Source organism: Phocoena sinus, chromosome 12 (assembly GCF_008692025.1).
Source record: "Phocoena sinus isolate mPhoSin1 chromosome 12, mPhoSin1.pri, whole genome shotgun sequence".
NCBI classification, from domain to species: domain Eukaryota; kingdom Metazoa; phylum Chordata; class Mammalia; order Artiodactyla; family Phocoenidae; genus Phocoena; species Phocoena sinus.
This window is the reverse complement of record NC_045774.1, coordinates 1,606,628-1,623,294: the sequence shown is the minus strand read 5'-3', so window position 1 is coordinate 1,623,294 and position 16,667 is coordinate 1,606,628. Positions and strand designations below refer to the sequence as shown.

The 16,667-nt window shown below is 64.0% G+C and overlaps 1 protein-coding gene across 1 annotated transcript in view; it reads right to left on the bottom strand.

The window, feature by feature from the left end:
- Positions 1-2,308: 2,308 nt before the first annotated feature.
- FRMD1 (FERM domain containing 1) overlaps positions 2,309-16,667 on the bottom strand; it is a 36,233-nt gene continuing 21,874 nt past the window's right edge. The window contains exons 3-12 of the mRNA XM_032651170.1: positions 13,541-13,631; positions 8,298-8,377; positions 7,883-7,959; positions 6,751-6,937; positions 6,469-6,645; positions 6,145-6,210; positions 5,861-5,929; positions 5,126-5,300; positions 4,182-4,556; positions 2,309-2,879 (exon numbers count right to left, since the gene is read on the bottom strand). Coding sequence (XP_032507061.1) covers positions 2,680-2,879; positions 4,182-4,556; positions 5,126-5,300; positions 5,861-5,929; positions 6,145-6,210; positions 6,469-6,645; positions 6,751-6,937; positions 7,883-7,959; positions 8,298-8,360 — 1,389 coding nt within the window. The 5' untranslated portion in view covers positions 8,361-8,377; positions 13,541-13,631 and the 3' untranslated portion in view covers positions 2,309-2,679. The remainder of the gene's footprint in view (positions 2,880-4,181; positions 4,557-5,125; positions 5,301-5,860; positions 5,930-6,144; positions 6,211-6,468; positions 6,646-6,750; positions 6,938-7,882; positions 7,960-8,297; positions 8,378-13,540; positions 13,632-16,667) is intronic.

Genomic DNA, 16,667 nt, shown 5'->3' with positions numbered 1-16,667 from the left:
CCTGGGCTCAGGCTCCACCCCGTCCCCAAAACACGGCCCTTGTGGGGTCCTCAAGGCGTGAGCAGAACAGGGAGGGGACGATGGTGTCTCGGGCACAGCGCCTGGGACTATCCGACAGTGACACACAGGTCAGTGCGTCCAGACAGAGGGCAGCACGTGTGCAAGCAGGGGGAGGGCCAGAGGGACGCACAGGTGACTTAAGCCACACCACGCCACGTGCCTGTCACCAGCCTCAGGCTGGGAGGGTGGTGTTACCCGTGGAGTCCCACCTGTTCCAGAGCAAGGAATGCAGGGCCCAGCTGGGGTCAGGAGATAGGTGAGACACGGCACCAGCCCTGCCTTTCCCTCTGGGGACACAGAGCGCCAGCCTGAGGCCAGCTCCCTCCGCCGTCTGGCCTCAGCGCAGCCACTCTGCACTGTCCATGAGGTGGACGGTTCGAGAAGGCCCCCTGCATGTAGGGCCCTGGAGGCGGTGGGGGCCATGTCTCAGCCCTGGGGCAGCTGCCCTGACTTGGACGGGAAAGCACAGCGTTAACTACAGCCCACCCTCCGGGCGCCCCGACCCCGGCGGGTCCAGCCCCAAGTGGGACACTTGGCCTGCTCACCGGCCTCTTAATCACCGGCCAGTACGGCCCCCAGCGAAGGTCAAAGTCCCTCAATATGCTTTTTCCAGAAATCGCTGTGAAACTCCACTCAGCCATTCAGCCACTTGTGGAGCCGCCAGCTGGAGAGGTGGGTCTCCTGCCCCAGACGAGGGGTGTTGGCGGTCCGGACCCATCCCTGTCCCCACCTCCCATCCAGTCTTCTGACTCGGGGAGGGGCCAGGGGCACTGAATGGCCGGTGGGCGGGGGGTGACCAGTGCTGACTAGATGCCACGGCTCCCTGGTGCCCAGACGCCCTCCGGGCTGGGTGGATACTGGGGCAGGAGGTGGGGAAGGACCACCTTCAGAGCCTGACTTGTGATGGGAAGGAGAAAACTCAGGCTCTGCGCTTGGCGGGCTTTCTTCTGGAGCCTTCCTTCTGTGAGTCAGAGTAGATCACGGCTTCCTCCTTAGCCTGCCCCTCCCACTTCCTGCCACCAGCTCCACCGGACCAGTGTCCACGTGGCTGTGCGGTTCCAGGCCCGGTGCCTCTGTGTACACACGGCGGACAAGGTGGGCTCTGCTGAGTGTCTGGGGTGACGCAGCTGGGCCCACGGCTCACAGAGGCGCCTCTGTCCAGTGGGCCCAGGGCTGTGAACAGCAGGGGCTGCAGAGAGGGTGGTCTGAGGAACCTGTGGCCAGTGCAGTGACAACGACGGTGACCGTGAGCTCAAGGACTCCCGGGAAGCTTGCTGTTCTTGGTCTCACCATCTATGTAGGAGTTGGTGGCAGGGGAACCCCAGAGGTCTCTCCAATGTCCGAGAGCAGCTAGGACATTGGTCCCCAAACTTTTTGGCATGAGGGACCGGTTTGGTGGAAGACACTCTTTCCACAGGCGGGGTGGCGGGTGGGGCTGGGGGAATGATGGTTCAGGCGGTCATGCGAGCTGCGGAGGGCATGCTGTGCGGCCCGGCCCCAAACAGGCCGCGGCCGGGCGGTTGGGGACCCCTGAGCTGAGACACCTTCCCTCGAGCGTTAGAGGCAGCACGGCCCACGCGCCACTGCGCAGAGACTGGAGCCACGGACCTCGGAAGATGCTCGGACCAGCCATAGTCCGAGCAGCAGGGAAAGTGAGACCTCGTTGGCACCTCCAGGCCTGACAGAGGTGGCTCCACCCCTCAGACAGGTGAAGGTGCAAAGCCGCCAGGTAAAAGGGGCGGTGCCAGAGGCCCGTTCAGCCTGGCGGTGGTAGGTGGGAGCCTCCAGGGCAGAGAGGGCCGGCGAGACGTGGATGGAGAGATGGACGGAGCCCCGCGTGGATGGAGCGGCGCTGCAGGGACAGAGTCCCAAGTGGGCGGAGCCGTGCGGCGCGGACGGGGCCCTGCGGGGGTGAAGCGGCGCCCCGAGGCGTCTACACCACGAACTCCTCAGGGTGGTGGTCTTCTCCGAGCAGGTCCAGGGAGCGGGAGTTCACGGACCTCCTCGGCCCGGGGTCCAGCGCGCGGCGGAGGGGGCAGCTGCGCGGGGCGGGGCGCGGGGCGCGGCGCGGGGCGGGGCGCGCGTCGTCCACGCTGCGGCTGTGCGGGGCCGCGGGGCCGGCTGCCGCCCGGGCCTCCGGCACCTGCAGGGAGAGACCAGGAGGCCGTCCTGCAGCCGCCTCACCCTCCCCTCCATTCTCTCCCCCTCCCGCCCCCGCTCCCGCCCCCGCCCCCGCCCCCACTGAACTCCCACCTCCTGCCGGGTCCCCGCCTCCCTCTGAGTCAAATCGCACCCTAACATTCACTCTCTTTCCAGGGTCACCACCCGTCCACTGGGGCTCCCCCAGGTCCGCCCTAAGCAAGGCCCGGCGCCTCCAGCTACCCCTTCCTCTGCCCCACCTCCCAGGGCCACTGGCTTTGGCCCCCCTCCTGCTCCTGGGGGCCTGGGCGCAGCCCCCCAGAGCCCCGCACTCCTGGGGCCCGAGCTGTGCGGGCCTCGTTCACACCGCCCACTGCCTGGGAAGGGGGCGGGGCCGGTGGCCGCACCACACGGCAGGCGGAACTCTCAGCTCTCAGCCGTGGAGGACCCAGCTCCTGACCCGCCTCGCTCCCTAAAGCCTCACCGGTCCCCCACTGCCCGACGAGTCTCCCGGGGACCCTCGGGAGGGCCTAGGGCCCCTGACCTGACGAGGCGCCACGCAGAACAGGGAGAGGCCGCCTGGCCCACGTGGGGACCTACCTGGTGCAGGGCCTCAGCGCTCGGGCCCCTCGTGCTCACCAGCGTGACCCGCACCGCGGCCAAGGGCTGCTGGGGAGAGGCTGCGAGGAGGGCGAGGGCACGTGAGCAGGGCCCGGGGACACCCGCCTGCTCCCTGCAGAGGGCAGCCCACCCCAGGGCCCCAAACTCTGAGATGAGACTGGGTGCCTCTATGGTTCCCGCACCCCTCCTCTCAGGCCTCGGGGTCACAGAGAGGTGCGCTGTGACCTTGGCCTCCTCCCTGCAGGTCATCTGGAACCCCAGATTATCACGTGTCTTCTCCACGTGAGGTGTCGGAGCCCTTTCGAGGAGCGATGGTTTCTGTGGGCGACCTGGGCTCCTCCCCTTAGGTGGTCTCCGCCTGTCCCAGCCTTCTCCCTGCGTGGTCCCCCAGGACCCCCCCACTCCCCGCCGCCCCCCCCCCCCCCAGCTCACACTGCCCTGTCCTTGCGCACTGGGCTGCTTTATTTGTCCAAGTGCTCTGATGTCTAATTAAAGCAGGCTCTTACGGGCAAACACCATCTTATCATCATTACTGCTCGTACCAGATTGCAGACCACACACTTGGGCAAAACCTCAGAGACGGAGACCGATCTGTCCTTTATCGCTCAGAATGTAAAGGTGGACACGGCAGGTTGACCAAAACCACCTGACCCTGTGTGATCTTGGCTGACCTTGGGTAACCCTGAATGACTCTGGTTGGCCCTAGGTGATCTTGGGTGACTCTAGGTGACCCTGGGTAGCACTGGGTGATCCTGAATGATTCTGGGTGACCTTAGGTGACCCTGAATGACTCTGGGTGGACTTGGGTGATGCTGGGTGACCCTGCATAACCTTGGGTGACTCTAGGTGGACCTGGGTGGCCAGGCCCTGAGGCTGGCCCCCACGATTACCCATTGCATCCACTCTCAAAGACGCTGCAGGTGCTCAGGGAATAGCAGAGCCTGCGTAACCTTCCTGGGGTGACAAGGAACCACTTCAGGGCCCCCACTCCCAGACCTACTGCGGAAGCATCCCTGGGGACAAGGAGCTCATGCTAAGCCGGGTGGGTGCTTGGTCCTAGAATGGCTCATAAGTGGCCGACTGTCATGTGACTTCTACTGACCCCGTGGGTAGCAAGAGAGAAACCTGGCTGAATGCTTTCCGATGGGATCTTACATGAGGGACACTGGCCAGGCCAGGCTCCCTAGGAGTTACCAGCTGCAGGGGGATTGAAGGACCACCACCCACCGCATCTTGCAGGGAGGGCCCTGTCCTCCCTTCTCTGCTCCCAGGCCCTGTGGTGGGGGGCCCCTGTGTAACAAGGTCCCCAGAATCAGGGTGACGAGCACCCCAGCCGGCATCTAGCCAAGCAACACACTTACCTTCCCCCTGGTCCTGGGTGTTGCCCTCAGGCCCACCTCTGCCACCACCAACTGTGCCACGGCTGCTCTGGCTGGTCCTGGAGCTGCTGGGCGGCTCCTCCCCGTGGAGCGCTGCAGCCCCGACGACGGGCTCATCCACCGACATCTCCCCGGGCTCCACGGGCCCCGCCAGCTGGGAGTCGGCCTCAATGCCCGACGAGTGGGAGCTGCAGTGGCTGCCAGACGAGAGGAGTGAGAGGCGGTGCGGGGGACGCCAGCCTCCGTCCCTATTGTCCCCGCTGCCAGGGGAGCCGGGGGACGGCCTCCTGGCCAGGTCCAGGTCCAGGTCCAGCTCTAGCACGTCGCTGACGCAGGACTCCCGGTAGCACTTCTTCTCTGTGCGGGGGGAGGGGGAGGGCACTGGTGTAAGAACAGCGCTGGAGATGGAGCCGCAGGCGGCCGACAGAGGCCCAGGGGTCCAGCCACCGCCAGGCCCAGGAAGATGCAGAGTCGGCGGAGGGAAGTGCCACCCAGAGATCAGGGCCCCGAGTGTCCGCTGTCACAGTCCAGGCCCCCAGGTGGGATCTGTCACCGGCAGCCGGTAAACTCCTAACCCTCGCCCTTGTGCTCACGGCCCTAGGGCTCCCAGGTCTCAGTGCGAGGGACCCCAAGCGGCCCCCGCAAGCAGGTGTGCACACATGTGCACATAGGCACTCCATGCTCACACACACACATGCGTGCATTGCCAGGGCCTCCAGGAACCGCGTGGGGGTTACTGCAGCCCTTGCCTCGCTTCCCCCCTGGCCCCCATCTTTAGAATCAGGCCCCAGGAGAGCTGGAGGAGTGGGGTCGCCACCGCCCCCTTGCCAACGCCCCTCTGGGAAAACAGGGTGCGACGCGGGCTGCCGCGCCCAGTGTCCGACCTAGACCGCAGAGGAGGGGGGCGCGCGGAGGGTCGGCCCCACCTTGGGCCTCCTCCAGCTGCCGCAGCCGCTGCAGTGGGGGCTGCAGGGTCAGGTGCAGCTGGTGGCTGGTGCTGAGCAGGTGCAGCAGGTGGCGGGAGCGCCAGGAGCAGCCCGTGCGGTACACCAGCTTCCGGGCCGCGGGCAGCCCGTCCGGCCAGAGCTCAAACCTCTTGCCCTGAGCAGAGAAGAGACGCGATGTGACGTACCAAGAAAGCCAGAGGACCGCATCAGCCAGGCCCTCTGCTGGGGGCTCTCCTGTTTCTGTCCTGCCACCAAATTTCTCCTGGGGGTGTGGGTGGGGGAGGGGCCTCAGGGCAGCTGTAAACCGGCGCCCACCGCGCTGGGCCGGGGGAGGTGGACCCCGTGGGCCCACGGCCATGTTGGGCCCTCGAGTTCAGCCTGCACCCAGGACCCACCGTCCCTGCCACCCGCCCAGCGCCAGGCCCAGCCCAGGGCGTCTGCGGCCTCCTCCTCGCCCCCTTTTATTGTCCCCACCCAGGAGCCAGAAGTCCTCCTGGTGACGAGAGCCAGGACACCCAGCCTGGCAGGAGGGCACTTCCAGGGGGCGGGGCCGTCTCCACGCGGGACACTCCCCAGGCCTCGGGCTATGCCTGCACCTCCTGGGCCATGACATGCCTGGTCAACGTCCCAAAGGACAAGTGTCTGCCAGGCTCCTCTGGGCTCCTGGGGGCTAAGACACCCCCGCCCCCAGCCCCGACCCCATCAGACACGCACCAGAAAGGCCAGCTTCCCGATGTGGCGCCAGGGGAAGTCGTAGAGCAGCTGTGGAGTGCGGTTCACCTCCTGCAAGACAGCAGGGCCGCGTGCACAGGGCCAGCCAGAGGGAAGCAGCAAGACCGGTCCCCGTGGGGGAGGGGAGGGGGCGTTAAGGAGAAAGGGGGGGATGGGGAGGGGAGGGGGAGGGGGGAGGGGAGGAGGGGGAGGAGGGGGAGGGGAGGAGGGGAAGGAGAGCGGGAGGAGAGGGGGAGGGGAGGGGGAGGAGGGCCCCTGCTGGTCACCTGATAGACCTGCACCCCTCTGAGGGTCAGTCCCAGGACAATGGTAGGTCGGTCCTCCTTCTTATCCTAAGAGGACACAGACGTTGGCAAGGTCTAGAGCCCCTGGCCTGGGGTTGTGGTCCCCCTCGCAGACCCTCGCTGGTGGACCAGGGGTGCCTGAGGGCTGAGGTGGGGTCCCCGGGCCTCCTCCCATTTCCCCTCTGATGCTGGCTGGGGGTCCTGGCCCTAGGACAGCCGTGGGTCCCTCCTGTCCTGGGTGGGGGTCCCGGCCGCCCTGTGGACCCTTGGGGAGGTGCGTCCCAGGCCTGAGCCACCCTCCCCCACCTGGCGTCCCCGCAGCTGGACCTTGTACAGCCTGAAGAAATGGACGGGCACGTCCTCCAGCCGGCAGGCCTCCCGGATGAAGCGCAGCACGGCCTCCTTGGGGCTCAGGCCCCCCTGCTCACGGTGCAGGGTGGGCGCGTGCCTGAGGATGTAGGCGCTGCCCCTCTTGGTGATGATCTGAGGAGGGAGCCGCCAGCCATCTGTCCAGCCTGCTCCCCCTCCAGCCCGGGGTCCCCCCCCCGCCCCTGGGTGTGGCGCCCAGGATGGAGAGAGGGGCCTCACCCACTGCGGGAAGTAGGCCTGCGGCTCAAAGTAGCGGCCCGAGTGTGCCGGTTCGCGGTAATCGCCCAGGTCGGCCTGCAGCCCATAGGCAGCCAGCAGAAAGTAGGCCTCCTCCCGGTGGGCACACTGGGACCGCAGCACCCGCTCCTTCAGGTGGCAGTAGTACAGGTGCCTGGCCGTCCTGTCGCTGGTGGGCGAGCGGGCTCGGGAGCGCTGTCCCCCTGCAGCCCGCGGCCTCCCACCCCGCCAGTCACCACCCCCCGCCCGCCACGCCCCGTCTCGTTGCCCCAGGGCCCCAGGACCCTCAGGGCCCCAAAGCGGGGGAGGTACAGGTGGATGTGCTGCCGCCCCCCTGCTGCTGAGAAGCCAGGTGAGCCTGACTTCGGGCAGGGCTCCTGGGACCCAGGACTCGGCAGACCTGGTTTATAGCCGCCTCCTAAGAGACAGGCCCCTTTCTTCTGCTAATTTCCCAACACACACAGGGAGCAGGGCCCCTGGGAAGAACAAGTTCAGATCTTCTAACACTACCACCAGCCACTGGACCAACAGCACGGGGCAGCCACGCTCCCTCCGCACAACCTGCCTGTCTTCCCCTCCGAGACTTTTCCAGAATCTTCCCCCCCACCAGCTCTCTGCCTGGGGAGGCTTGTGGGGACCCCGGCCCACTTGCACCTGCTCAGGGGGTTCCTGGGACACGGGCCCCGCTTACCCAACCCCGGTCTGGGGTAACTCAGTTCCTGGGGCGCCCCAGCGTCTGTATTTTCCCACATGCTCTGGTGGGGTTCTCTCGGGAAAGTAGGCCCAGAACTCAGAAGGAGGCCCTGCAGGTGTGCCAGCCCGGGGCCCTTTCCCACCCGGACGGGGCACCAGCAACTGGGCGCGCAGCCCAGAGCAGGAGGAGGTCCCACTTACAGAGGAATCCGCAGACCCTCCAGCACACACCTGGGAAAACCCCACCCTGGGGCATAAAATACCTGTGTTCGAAACACTCTCTTGTTTCTGCCCTAGTCTTTACATGTTGGTTAATTAAAAAGAATGGCTGCGCCTCTGCCCCCCAAGCAACAGCGATACCACATCCTGACAGGTGGTCACCCTTCCGGGAATGTGCCAGAGAACCGGCGAGCGACTTTACCTGATAAGCCTTCCATTTTCCACGTAGTACTGCACCCTGAGGAAGGCCACGAAGGGGGCCCCGGGCCTGCCGCTTCCCTGGGGTTGGAAGGGTGGAGAGAAGGCCGTGCTGAGACCTGGGGGGAGGGGGCTGACCCCTGGCTGGTGCTCAGGAGGGAGCCATCACCTGCATCGCTTCAGACCCAGCCCGAGGTCACAGCTCAGGTCTGTACTGCGGGGCAGTCCATGATTTTACGTCACTTTGTTAAAAGGAAAAGCTGAGCAAATGTCCAGAACGCTCAAGGGCGCGCACCTGCACCCACGGGGCTGGCTTCCCTGCGCCCGCAGACTCCGCGCCGGGACCTGGGGCGGGGGCCGGCAGCTGGGCCTCCCGGGCCCCTCCACCCTGCCCTCCCCCGCCTGGCAGTATAGCTCACTCTATGTCTTTCTCTCTTCCAGTCCTTTGAGAAGTATTTGCTGAGCTTCTGCTCCAAATCCATGAAGACATGCTCGCTGTCTACAGAGAGAAGCAGGGCCTGGAGCAGAGCGTGCTGGGAGGGGCCCATGTGCGACCAGTCACACGTGGTGGCCTCCTCGGCGTGGCAGGCTGAAGGAGCGTGTCTCCTGACGTCCAGGCTTTGCCGGGTGGTTTTCCCAAGTGTGGAATCTTTAGATACTGAAACCTAGACACTGACATCGCGATGGCACTGGAGCTGGTCCTTGCCGGGAGCGTGACGGTCCGGAAGGGTCTTCCTCCCAACAGCCCCTCTCCCAGCTGTAGACGGAGTCCTTCGAAACTGGAAAGGCCTGTAAACCTGGGACCAGGCTCCCCGACTTCAAGTCAAGACACATTAACGTGGTAATGCTGGGAATGGTCACGGGGGACCCTTCTTTCCAAATTCTACGCTCTGTGTTTTTGGACTATTACTACCACGTGTTTCCTTTGTAAGCTGGAGAAAAATGAGATTATTCTAGAGAGGAACATCGGCGGGCCAGCCTCCCTCCGTTACTGTCAGGCTCAGCTCCAGAACCGGTGACTCTCAGGGCCTCGACTGCGCCATCTGCAGGCCCCTCTCTGAGGACAGCAGGACAGCCTGACCCCTCCCAGCTCCACGAGGCAGCCTTCGAGGGTATAGACGGGGCGGTGCCAGGGGACCAGGGCGGGGCCCGCCACACCACTCAGCAGCCCCCGCCTCAGGATGGGGTGTGCCTGCCGTGTGCAGGCTCTGGGCTTGGGACCCTGAGCCAACCCCCGCATCCTTGCATCCTCAATACCTCGGCTGTTATCTCTGCTCACTTTGCAGAGGAGGAAACCGGGCCTTGCAGAGGCTTGGAAACACGCCAGTCACACGGCTAATAAAACCCTGGTAGGGGTCCTAGGGTAACCCCCTCCCCACCCCCAGGCCAAGGACCCTTGAAGCCCGGGGTCAGCAAAGGAGGGCCCTGGGCCAAGCAGAGCACAGACGGGCTCCTCTGCTACATAGCGTCTGTAGCCGCTTTCGTGCTCCAAAGCCAGAGACACGCACTATCTGGCCCTGTACAGGAAGTGTGCCCACCTCTGCTCCGAGCAAGCACTGCTCTTCATTCATCTAGACCATCCTCTGTGGCCTGGAGGCTCCCCCAGGGTGGTCGGAGCCCACAGGCTTAGCCATCGCGTGCCGTCTGACCTTGGCGGCGCTGTTAAAGGATCGGGGTTTTGTCTAAGGAGCCCGCACTTGGGAACAGGAGTGAAAAGCCAAGCCCACCTTGCAAGGGCTACAAGGGCCCTTTTTCACATGTGATTATCTAAATCACCTTCCTGCTCCTTCCCAGCTCCCCGCCAAGTTCACGATAAAGAATAGAAAGAAACAAACCACCTTCAGCTTAAGTTCAAGCTCTAGAAGAAAAGTCCCGACAGCGTCACTAACCTAGACGACAAAGGCGCTAGAAATGGATCGAATGTATTGTTTCTCAAAGTCGGCCCACTAGCCCCCCAGCTGCAGCCCACCCGCTGGACGTGGGCTTCCAGCACTGCCCACCTGAACCCATGGGCCAATCTCGCACCACTAGAAGCAGGGCCCAGACGTGGCGTCCTGTGACAGACACGCCCAGGGCCAGCCCTGCGGTACATGTGATGCTGTCCCACCCAGAAGGCTGAGTGGAGTGACTGGGCGGTCCCGCCAACTTCTGGGACAGGGAAGTGTGGGGTGAGAGCCAATTTAGGTGATGCTGGGAGGAAACGGGATCCTAGAGTGTGGGGCTGCCAGTGGGACAGTGGACGCACTGGCCTCAGCGAGCCACTGGCATGATAAAGGGGTGTCAGGAGCCGCATGTGTCCCCAGATTCTTATGTTGGAGCCCAAACCCCCAGGGCCTCACAACGTGACTGTATTTAGAGCTGGGCCTTCTAAGAGGTGATTAAATTAAAATGAGGTCATTAGGGTGGATCCTGATCCGATCCGGTGGGACTGGGGTCCACATAACAAGAGGAGCTCAGACACAGATCTGCACAGAGGGACGGCCACGTGAGTTCAAGGGGAGAAGACAGCCAAGTACACGCCGAGGAGAGAGGCCTCAGGAGGAACGGCCCCACTGACCCCGGGATCTCAGACCTCTAGCCTCCGCACTGCGAGAAATGCCGTTTACGCCGCCTGGTCTGAGGCCTCTGTTACCTGAGGCCGTGCAGGCTGCGCAGAGGCTGGTTCTGATCCTGAGAGGTTTAGGGACCAGGTGACAAAACACAACGCGGGGACGCTATTTGGGTCCTTATTCTTACAAAGCAGCTATAAACAGACATTTCCGAAACAACTGGGAAATTTAAATATCAAGCGAATATTACATAATATCAAGAGGGCCTTCCCTGGTGGCGCAGTGGTTGAGAGCCCGTCTGCCGATGCAGGGGACACGGGTTCGTGCCCCGGTCCGGGAAGATCCCACATGCCGCGGAGCGGCTGGGCCCGTGAGCCATGGCCGCTGGGCCTGCGCGTCCAGAGCCTGTGCTCCGCAACGGGAGAGGCCACAACAGTTAGGGGCCCGCGTACCGAAAAAAAAAAAAAAAAATAAATAAATAAAATAAAAATATCAAGAAATTGTTAATTCTGTTGGGTGTACAAATGGCATTGTGGCTGTTTAAGAAAATATTCTCTTTGAAGAGATACGTAAAGAGTATTTAGGGATGGAGTGTCATGGCGCCTGGGATTTATTTTAAATAACCAGCAAAACGTTCAGGGTTCAAAGGGGCAGGTTTGCAAAAGGTTGGCAACTGCTGCATGCTGCTGTCTCTACTTTCAGGGATGCCCGAAAGCCCTCAAAGTACTTCTTCAGTAAAATGAGCGTCGCGTCTCTCCTCCATCCTGCAGGGCTACCTGCAGGACGGGGGGCTGGCTGCGCGGCCCGCCGTCCTGGGCAGAGGGAGACTGGGGTGGGCCTGTGAACGCCACTGGCCCCCTGCTTCTCCCTCTGAGACCTCCCTGCTCCGGCGGCCAGCCCGCCACCCCTCCCCCGACGTCCCTCGATTGCTTTACTCCCGGTGGCCGGCCTTCAGGTCCATCCTCACTCCGCGTCTGGAGCCCCCAACGTGCCCACCCACTGAGTCTGAGCCCGCCTGCACGTCCAACACCCAGACCCCAGCGGGGCCTCGGAGGGTCAGGTGGTGGCAGCACTTCACCTCAAGCCCTGGCGGGGGGACCCGAGGGCTGGCGGCTGTCCTGGACCAGAGAGGCCCGGAGTGGCACACGCCCTCAGCTAAGCCACCTCCAGATGCTCCAGAGGCCCAGGCTCCCAAGTGACAAAGCTCAGGAGGAAGAGCGTACCCCTAAACCCAACCACCGCGTCCCAGGGGTAGGGCCCCCCCAGAGCCTGTGACCCCCTCCCCCCAGGGCTCCGGGTCTCAACGAGTCCCCGCACGAAGTCACCACGTGTGTGCGTGCCCTCTCTCTGCTTTACCGCCCACGTGTGCCCGGTCCTACGCCACGAGGCCTGTGCCGTGAAGTGAGCGGTCCCGCCACCTGCCCCAGCCCCCCGCTCAGCCTCCACCAGGCCCACCAGGACCCTCTCTGGAACGACGGGGACTTCATTTCCATGAAGCGGGAAACTTCTAGAACAAGACGACAGACTTGTTGAGGAATGGGCACTGGCAACCCTCTCCTCCCCCAAACAAACCAAGCTTCTTAGAAACGCTCGCGTCCTGATTGGTTGTCTGCGAGGGCCAGGCACAAGGCGGCAGCGGCCAACGGCTAAGACGGCGATTCTGGACGGAAGTGTGAACTGGGGCAAAGCTACCCATTAACTGAACTTTCCCTGCAAACTGGGAAAAGTCCACTAATATTAAAATTTAACCCAAAGCTGCTCCTCCAGGACGTGAACCCCATGCTGGGCGCCGGGCCCCCTGCCTGCAGCACCGTCTTACCGATGTCCCCGATTCTGTCCGGGGCCCGGAAGTGGGGAGCGATTTCTTGACAGACAGGAGAAAAGGCGGTTGTCCTGAGCTCTACCGCCTCCCCCGGGCCAGCCTGGGGGTCCCACATGGGACACTCCAAGTCCACGCCAGGGGGCGCATGGCCAGGTCTAAGGGCAGGAATTCCCATGGGGACCTTGACCTGTGACCCCACCTCATCCTCCTTCTCTTCCCTGCTTGGTCCGTGCCCCCGCCCCCCGCCCCCCAAGTCCCTAGGCACTCGGCCACCAGAAGTCCCAGGGCTCGGCTCTCAGCCATGCTGAGACGAAATTACAAGCTCCAAAGAGAGCCTGGCAGGGACGGGGGTCGCACCAGTGACCACTGTGCTCAGGGCCCGGAGAGGTCAGGCGGCCCGAGCACGGAATCTTCTCTGCGGCTGGGCCGAGGGACCCCACGTGGGAGGAAGGCCTGGGTCATCACGCAGGGGCCACCGCAGGACTGTTTCCCTCAGAGAAATGCTCACGAGTCTGCAGGACACGCTGCACGGACGGCCGAGGGAGAGGCCGGGTCCTCAGAGCCCATGTCCCCATGGGGTCTCCCCATCTCGCTCAGCCCCCACCTGGACGCCTGCCTGGGGTGCACAGGCTGGGGGATGCAGGCGGAGGGTCAAGCTCCCCTGCTCCGCCCTCTGTGCTTGTCCACTCAGCCCGGGGGCCTGGAGGGAGCCTGGAGGGAGCCTGGGACACGGGGACAAGGCGGCCGCCCCACCTCGTCTGCCAGCACTGCCCCTCCTCACACCAGGGGTCCACGGAGGCTCCATCTGCCCCAGCAGGGCCCAGGGCTTCCAGAAAGCGAGCTTCCAGCCTGCTCACCCTTTCTCTCCAGAGGAGGGGAGTGTGCAAGTGTATATATGTGTGTGCACCCGTGTGAGAGCATGTAAATACGTGTGTGCCTGAGTGTGAATATGTGAGTGTGCCAGCACGTGTGTGAGTGCGCACGTGTGGATGGGTTAAGTATGTAAACGTGAGGCAGTGTGTGCGCGCGTGAACACGTGTGTGTGCCTGAGCGTGCGTGTGTGTGACTGTACAAGTATGTAAATACCTGCACGCGTGAGCATGAGTGCACGTGCCTGTGCTCCGGTGTAGCGAGGGGGAATCGCCGACACCCTGGTGCCCTGGGGACACGCGGGCACCAGGCGGCACCAGGCGGAGGCCTGGGGTCTCCTTCAGACTCAGCCCCAAGCACCCGCCCTCCCGCCCTGGGAGGGGCCCCGGGGGCCCAGGGGCGTCGGGAGACACTTGCTTACTTCTTATCACACTGAGGCCAAAGAAGTGGGCTTCTCTGATGCCGGCCAAGTCGCACACCTGCTGGAAGAGCTCGTGCCCGGCGGCCTGCACCTGCGATAGAGATGGGAGGTGCTCAGGGCGCCGAGCAGGGCGACCCCTGGAAGAGGACGGAGTCCAGAGGAGGGTCCCCTGAGCCAGGCTGGTGGGCAGGGGGTCTGGCTCAGCAGGGTCAGGGCTCGGGGTCCCTGGTCACTCCCCAGGCTGACGGCTAGAAGTCCCCCCAACACAGCAGGCCGCCTGTGAGAGGGTGGGACCCTCACGAGGGCGGGGGCGGCGTGTCCAACCCCAGGACAGGAGGCTGCTCCCTCCAAGGACGGGGTGTGGGAGGCTCCGTGCCCCCAGGAACCCCACTGGGCTCTCTCCTCACCCTAAGCCAGCATCGCTAGGTGACTCCTGAAAGCGGGGCTGGCATCTGGGCACCCCTGAAAGGGGCGTGTGCTGCAGGGGAGGCCCATGTCTCCCCATGCCCCAGTTCTGCCACAGCAGCCGTCCTGCCCCACAGGGACCTCCTGCCGGGCTTCAGGGCCCAGGCCGAGCCCCAGCGCTGTCACCTCCCCACCCCTCCCCGCTCCCACGCGGCCCCAGTCCTGGGTGTGCGTCCACACCTGCACGAGTGAGGTCTCTCTTGCGTCTGTGTGTGCACACGAAAGGGCGGGCTCTCGCCCTCATCACAACTATTAGCCAGTCGGCTTTCCATTATCCACAAATGCTTCGTTACACCTAAAACGTTAGCAACGTCTTTACATCAGCCATCTCACACGTTCAAATTTCCGGTTGTCTCACAAACGTCAACGTTGTCGAGCTTTGTTGATCTGAATCCAGACTCAAGGAAGGCCCCACCCCAGGACCTTTCCCCGGCCGTTGATTTGTTGGGTACACAGGGTCCTTTATCCCGTGGCCGACACAGCTGCCTGGTGGGTCTTGTCCTCTGTCCTCTGTGCTTCCTGGGCCGGTGATTGGTCCCCACAGACCTACGTTGTTGTCTAGCGCCCGTGTCCGTGTGTGTGAGGCCGGCTGGTGGAGGCTCGGGTTCACCGAACGGAGACCCATTAACCGGGGGCAGCTGAGGGGCTGGAGTGCGACGGCCCCGGGCAGCCTGAGGACGCTGGTCGCAGGCTTCCTGGGGATGCGCGGAGCTCCTGTGACTCGGGGAGTCCCACTTCTTAGTGGTCAGTGCCCGGGAGGCCGGCCTTGTCATCGTCCATCTGATCTGGTGAGGGACAATCCCTCCGCCCGCGATGACGGTGACGCATATTTGCAGCAAGGCTTCCCAGCCCATGGCTTCCTAATGCTTGGTGTGAAGACGCACGCGGTACAGTTAAATACGGGGTCCTCCCTCACTGCTAGCCCAGTGCACACACCCCGGAAGTAACTTCCTCTGCTGGCTCTGCGTTGCAGGGCCAGGAGGGCGAGGCCACAGGCACTGGAGGCTGGCTCCGTGGGCCCCGTCGCAGCCAAGATCCACGTCTCCAACTAGAGCGTTCAGCTCTGCTCTGGCTGCACAGTCCTTCAGGAAGACCTTCCCCTGAATTTCACCGAGGAACCAGGCTCACATAGGGCAGGGCCGATGCCCCAGGACCTCCCCTCCCCCCACCCTGCCCCAGGTCCCCTCGCTGCACCCTCCCCGTGGCATAAGGCACCTCTAAGGACACAGCGAACCCCCGGAAAGCCCATCGATCAGCTCCAGCATCTCATCGCTGGATGGGGACGCCGAGGCTTGGGGCCCTTGACTCCAGTACAGAAGTGTGTCTCTGAGCAGAGGAGGAATTCCCAGGACTCGGGCAAGACGTTCCCAGGAGCGATGGGGCATCTCAGACCCCTTCCGCCCCCTCCCAAAGGCAGCCCCAAACCAGCCCCGCAGGGACCAGCGCTCTTCGCCAGACCCCTCCCACTTCAGGTGCTGCGTTTCACAAACCACAGTTATCCTTCAATGAGGTTACCCCCCTCCCCCAGGGGCCAGCCAGCTTTCTAGGCGCTTTCTGTTGCCTCTCAACTCAACTAAGACAGGCAGACAAGGTGAGAGTAGGAAGGAAAGACAGACACAGAGATTCCGTCTTCCTCTGATTGGGCCCTAGACAGCCCGAGCGTCCGCGATGGCTGAACACATGAGAGAGACATTTCCACATGGACGTTAGCTTCCCGAGTTCTCCGTCGCCCTCGCACCCTGCACCCTGCGTTCCCAGAAAGGAGATGCAGAAACGGGAACTTATTTCTCACAGTCAGCAACATCTATCAGGAACACTCCCTTCACGGGCCAAATGGGAGGGCTGACCCCTCCCCGGCGTGCCTCCAAGACGGGGCCTGGGGCTCCAGAGCACCCGCCCCCCCGCCCCTCTGGCTCTGCTCCCCTGCGGGCAGGGGGCTACACCTACAGCGAGAACGCAGATGGCCTGGGCTGCAGCCCCAACTCGGCACCAAGTGCTCGCCAACCCTGGGCCTCAGTCTCCCGTCTTTGAGATCAGACCAGCGGGGGGCAGGGCCCCGGCTGCGCGTGGAGAGGGCTAAGGGAGGGGGCAGAGCCGGACACACGGGGGCACCGGTTAGCGCAGGAGGAGCTGCTCCGGGCCGAGATGGGGAAGAGAGACCTCGACCTCAGCTCAGACACGCCTGGAAGGGCCACTACAACCGAGCTCCAGAGACCGCCTGGCACTGGAGGGCTCAGGCCACTTCATTTTCTCTCGGGCAACTGGAATGAGGTGGAAAGACGTCAAAATCCCGGCTGGAGGCGACCTGGCCCTGCACTGACCCACTAGACGCCCCGTGTCCGGAGGGCCGGAGCTGGGGCGCAGGCAGCCCGCGGTGCAGGCTCTGAGCTGCCGTGGGGCACAGCAGCGGGCCCACAGCACGGCCGGCTTGTCCGGTGTGTCCCCGCGGGTGTTTGTGCTCAGGCCAGGCCCCACGCACCCCTACAGCTGCTGTACAGAGACGGGGGCTCCCCTCCCCGGGTCTCCGTACCCCCGCTCCCCAGGAGGTCCCGTCGGGGAGGGTCTCTGCGGGGCCAGGAGTCCCTGTGCGGGGCCAGTGCACAGCCCCTCTCTCGTTCTGGGCGCTCCTTCACAGGGAGGGAGGGGCAGGTGGGGCCGGGCC